The sequence below is a fragment of the Phragmites australis genome, chromosome 9 (assembly GCF_958298935.1).
Source record: "Phragmites australis chromosome 9, lpPhrAust1.1, whole genome shotgun sequence".
In the NCBI taxonomy this organism is placed as follows: domain Eukaryota; kingdom Viridiplantae; phylum Streptophyta; class Magnoliopsida; order Poales; family Poaceae; genus Phragmites; species Phragmites australis.
The window spans coordinates 10,526,796-10,532,491 of record NC_084929.1 but is presented as its reverse complement, the minus strand read 5'-3'; the positions used below and the strand labels follow the sequence as shown (position 1 = coordinate 10,532,491).

General features: G+C 44.1%; 1 protein-coding gene across 3 annotated transcripts; it reads right to left on the bottom strand.

Annotated features, from left to right (window-relative positions):
* Window positions 1-230: 230 nt before the first annotated feature.
* On the bottom strand, window positions 231-2,588 carry LOC133928627 (uncharacterized). 3 transcript variants are annotated; one of them, XR_009911461.1, is made up of 3 exons: window positions 2,053-2,588; window positions 1,421-1,471; window positions 1,321-1,330 (listed from the first exon to the last, which is right to left on the bottom strand). XR_009911461.1 is itself a non-coding variant. In XM_062375045.1 (2 exons), the coding sequence occupies exons 1-2, from the start codon at window positions 2,573-2,575 to the stop codon at window positions 422-424; spliced, it is 939 nt and encodes a 312-aa protein (XP_062231029.1). In that variant the 5' UTR covers window positions 2,576-2,588; the 3' UTR covers window positions 231-421. The 3 variants fall into 3 exon arrangements, 1 of the variants encoding a protein (XP_062231029.1); XM_062375045.1 differs by lacking the exons at window positions 1,321-1,330; window positions 1,421-1,471 and adding an exon at window positions 231-837; XR_009911460.1 differs by having other exon boundaries at window positions 1,129-1,471.
* Between the last annotated feature and the right edge of the window lie 3,108 nt (window positions 2,589-5,696).

Below are 5,696 nucleotides of genomic sequence, written 5' to 3'. Positions count from 1 at the left end.
ACTTAGCAAATCTTACCTGTTCCCCGTTAATTTCTTTGAAGACCTTTTCAAAATGTTGCCACACTTGGGACCATGCACCTGAGTTCTCGGCGCCTTGATCCATGAATTGAAATATGGAATTAGTTTCTTGATGTGAAGTGAATACTGGATACTTGGCTAACAAATAGGAAAAGAGAGATGGGTGGGCAGGGTGGAGTTTGAGATGGAGTAGATGGTATTTATAGGGATGAGAGGAGAGGTAGGTGGGGGTGGGGCCGCGGGGGGTATTTTAAAAAAATAAACAAAAAACATGAATAAAAAAACTTAGAAATAATAGGGGCACATGATTAATTCTAAAAATGAGCTTTATTGATAGGTTGCCTCATTAAAAACCTTTCTAGCAAAGGAAAAAAGAGTACAACATAGCTCAGAAAATTTAAAATTACACGTTCTCATCAGCATCTAGATACAAATTTTGGAATGATTCTTCAAGCTCAGTATTTTCTGCAGTGTGTTGCATTCGTGCTTCAGCTTGTTCCCAATCCTTTACTATGGTGAGTATTTCAACCATCTCACTTGACAGATTTGTTCTTCTCTCTTCGATTATCCTTCCTGTAAGACTGAAGGCAGCCTCAGAAGAAACTGTAGATACAGGAACCGTTAACAAATCTCGCGCTAACAGTGAAAGGACTGGATAATTCGTCTTGTGCTCATGCCACCATTGCAGTATGTTGAAATTTTCTTGTTCGTGGCTGATAACGTCACTGTCGATGAAGGTAGTTAGCTCCCCTCTGGATGTTGGAATTCCGGTGCCCGTAGACGATCGTGATGAAGAGTCTGAACTTCTTGATGAAGAACCTGCACCAAATATTTTCCCCCACGTTGTCGTCTTCTTACTTGTTGTGGGTGCTAGTGGAGGTCGTTGCAGGCGAACTCCGCCATACTTTGTTTCATATTTACTATAAACTTCGAATAACTTAGAACGAACATTAGTATAATAATTAGAATAATCATGGCCAAGAGCATCACCTAGAATTGCGAGAACTCTACAGAAAGCTGCAATTTTAGCTCTAGGATCTAAAATAAAGGCAAAAGCGTATAACAAAGGAATTTCTTTCCAATACTTTAAGAATTTAGATTTCATAGGAACTACACAATGTCTTAAAAGATTGTCATTTTCATAGTTGTTTAAATGAGTAGCAATTTCAACAATATTATGCACTACTAAACAAGATGTTGGATAATAAACTCCTGATAAACTCACAGTTGAATCATAAAAAAATTCAAGAAACTCCAGTATCCTTTCAGCAACATACCAATGCGCTTCCGTGAGTAAAGTTTGACCCCCATGCTGATGGTAATGTGTATGAATAAACACACCAAATGTGCTCTTATATGGTATAATATTTTTAAGCATCAAGAAAGTAGAGTTCCATCTCACCGGCATGTCCAGAGCAAACTTACGTGGACGCACACCCATTGCAACACAATACTGTTTATATGCTGCAATTCGTTGGTTAGAAGAGTTCACAAAAGATATTGCAGTACGAAAATCTTCTAAGTATCGCGATAACCTCTTCAACCCGGATTTTACTATAAGATTGATAATATGACAAGCACAATGTTGATGTAACAAGAAAGATTCAGCATAAGTACTAAACAACGGAGTAAGAATATCCATTGCTCTAGAATTTGCACCGGCATTATCTAAAGTGATAGAAAATATTTTATTCGTGAGGCCAAAGTCTGCAACTACTTGAGATATTTTTTCAGCAATATTTTCACCGGTATGCGCGTTGTCAATCAAGCGAAAACCTATTATTCTCTTTTCTAATTCCCAATCATTATTAACAAAATGAGCAACCACACTAAGATAATCCTCTCTAGCCCTACCTGCCCATATGTCCGAGGTCAAAGCAACTGAAAATGTACATGTTTGCAACATTTCTTTAAGTTTGCTACGACACGTATTGTAGTATTTTACCATATCCCTACTAGTTGTCTGTCTAGAAACATGTGTGAACCTAGGATTATGAGCTTGCTTAATGTAATCTTCAAATGCAGCAGACTCACCGATATTGAGTGGTAGATCCGCTCTTGCAATGAAGCGACATAGCTCTTTTCGAGCATTGGCAGAGTCGTACTCCCAATGATGAACAGAGCCGTCGGGGTTGTACTGCAACACCGTCTGCTTCATGGCTGCTCCACTCTTTCGCTTGCAACTTATGGCGTGCCTCTTCAAGTGCCCCGTTCCACCCGAGGGCTTTGCAGATAATTTATTTTTACAAATATAACACTTAGCATACCTGACACTTACCCCATCTTCCTCTTTGTAGATCCTTTCAAAGTCTTGCCAAACTTCGGAAGTACCGGCTCTTGATCTTTTAGACCCGCTGCTTGCTAATGTGTGCGCACTTGTAGAGCCTGACGATGGCACTCCTGCTGCATCACCTGGATCTGGATGTGAACCAACCGGAGGTTCACCGTCGGGTCCATCATCACCTGCAGCACTAGTATCAAAGGGGCCGTAGTCCCCTGTGAGTCCTTGGAGAAAAAAATCATGATCTATGGATGTATCATGATCACCGGCATCCATGATCAATGTCGAATCACACTACAAAAATTGCAAATATTCAAAGTTAGAAATAATCAAATAATAAAATAAGACTCAACAACGATGCAAAAAAATCACCAAGATTTCTTCAACTTCAAGATAGCAAATCAGCAGGATGACGATTTTGGAATTGCTCGGATTTTTTTGCAACAATTCAAACTAATTTTGCCAAATTATCGCTAATTCTCACGAACTTTGAGACAAGAATGAGAGGAGGAAACAAGAGAGAAAATGGTGTTGCTGGTGTGGAATGGAAGGGCAAGGTGCTCCTCTATTTATAGGTGAAAAATGGTGATTTTTGTATTTTTTTTCGAATTTTTTGGAGCTCAAACGGTCACAAAACGGCTATAAAATTCAAAAATATTGGGTTAACGGGTTAAACGGGCCGTTCCCGGCCCGTTTAACCCGTTAACCCGCGTGCCCCTGCCGGCCCATCGTGCCCCACGTGCCGGCCGGGCCGTGCCCCCCCGCGGTGGGCCATGCCGTGCCGTGCCGGCCCGGCCGTGCCGTGGGCCGCTGCGTGCCGAGCCGGCACGGTGGGCCGTGCCGTGATGGGCCGGCCGTGCCGTGATGGGCTGCCGCGTGCCGTGCCGGCCCGGCCCGACCGTGCCTCCTGGGCCAACCGTGCCTGAGCCGGGCCGTGCCGGGCCGTGCCGGGCCGTGCCGTGCCCGTGCCGCCCGTGGGCCGGGCCGTGCCCGTGCCGGCCCGACTCGGCCGGGCCGTGCCGTGTCGGCCCGCCTTGCCGCGCGCTCGGCCCAGGCACGGCCTGTGGCCTCATGCCGTGCCGGCCCGGCCCATCTCGGCTCGGGCCGGGCCGTGCCTGGGCCGTGCCTACAGTTCCGTGCCTCGGGCCGGCCCAGTAAGCACGGCCCATTTGGCCATCTTTAGACCTGAGAGTGGTGCTTAACGTACGTAGGGACTCGTACTACAAACTTATAGGTTTGTAACATCACATGTCCAGAATGTGGGAGATGCATGTTAGTATGTTACGCTTCTCCAAAGAAAATGCGGCACATGAATGATGTCTGCACACTTGCTCAAAAGTGTTCACTACTTATGCTGACATTAATCAGTACATTTCAAATCATTTCTGGAGCATATATCTACAAGAGGTGATACGACACATATCTTTCTTCATATAACAACCAACAACAAAGCATCTTTATTTTGCTAGCTTCTGTGTGTATAGAGCAGGCAAATATATATGTATGCCCCATATATTATTCATCTGGGGATGAACATCATCAAGAGCACATACAGATGCTCTTCTTGTCTACATCATATATAGCATTACAAAGTGTACTGCAAATTAAACACAAAGGGTAAGTAGAGTGAATGGCCAGAATTGGCGACCGAGCATCTTGTATGAGTGCAATCACATGTGGCGAGCAACACTGCGCGCGGTTGAGATATGCCATGCTCACTAAGAAGCAACAACACATTCTCTGACAAAAATCATCATCAATGTGCAGTAGGTAGTACCGGTTGATTGAAGACCCTGGACTGAAGTACTCCTTCATTGCGCGTGTCACAATCAATTAATGTCAAGTACTCAGGTCTGAGCAAAGTACCATGCATGTTGCCAGTCGGAGATACAGCAGGGTTAGGCCATCTCCAGCAGCTACCTCAAATTTTCATCCTCTAAAACACTATTATAGCATCCCACATCACTATTACAGCATCCCTTATTTTTTCATCTCCAGCAGCTACCCTAATTTTTACCTTCTACTCCTCTTTTTCTCTCTCCGGACCCGCTGTCAGCCTCTGTGAACAGTAATGCTACAGTAACAGACATTGTTTTCTCCCACCGGGCCCACTGTCAGTCTCTTTTTAGCACTGTCGCTACAGTACTGCTACAGTACTGCTACAGTGTTGCGGGTGCTACAGTAGCTCCGCAAATTTGAAGCCCCAAATTCTCTCCGCAGTACTGTAGCAACACTGTAGCGTACTGTACCACCGGATACCGATTCTGCTGGAGTTGCTACAGTACATGAACAGTGCACCGCAAATCACTGTAGCGCCCGAATCTGAAAAATACCTCCTCCGCTGGAGATGGCCTTATGTGTTCTTCTAAGCTCTAGCAACAAAATGATACTAGTGGATTTATAAAATTTTCTTAACTATTTATCCTTCTGATTTATCATATTATACTTCAATGTGTTATGTCACAATAAATAATCTGGTTGTTGTACTATTATATAACCAGTCAAAAATAGCATCTTATGAAGGGAATCGAGGAGGTCCTAAGAGAAGATGAATTAGGATATTTAAAACTATTGATTCCAAAACTTTCACAAGATGAGTCTATTTCAATTTCTATCTAAATGTGCTCTATACTTATCTAGTGTATCTACTCTACTGCTTAAGAGAATTACAAATAAGTATATGCAGAAACGTAAATGAGATAGAGAGACAAACTCGGTACGAGTGATTTTTATCCCGTGGTATCGATGGCACACAAGCCACCCCTAGTCCACGTTGAAGCTCTACAAAGGATATGCTCCCGATCACCAAGTCTCTTCCGGTCACGGCTCTTGAGATACCGAGTCACCAAGATAAAGCCTCAAGCACGATGAGTCACCAAGCCACCAAGACGAGGTCTCACCACTAACCTCTCTTCCGGTCACTTGTACGTCGTCTTCACTTCTGAGCTTTAGTCACAAAGACAAGAGCCTCCACGTCCCCACACAATCCTCTTGTCGCCGCTCTACACCAAGTCGGAGGGTCAACAAGTTACCGGCGAGCCACAAAGACTCCAAGGCGCCAGCATACCACTCAGTATACTTTTGGATCACTTTTTGATCCACACTCTAGGTTGCAACACCTAGCAACTCTTCTCTCTAGACCTATAAGCACTAATCACTTACTAATGGTGTTCTTAATCATCTTGGATGAACACACTATGCTCTTGGATGGCTTGGATGTCTTCTTAGGTATACAAGGGTTTCTCTGGACTCCAGCAACTTCAAATGAATGAGTGGAGGGGTATTTATAGCCTCAACCCCGCGGACTAGCCGTTATCCCAATGGCTCAAATATTTTGTGAACACCAGATGATCCGGCATTAACAGAGGTACAAGCACCGGACTATCCAGTGTGTACA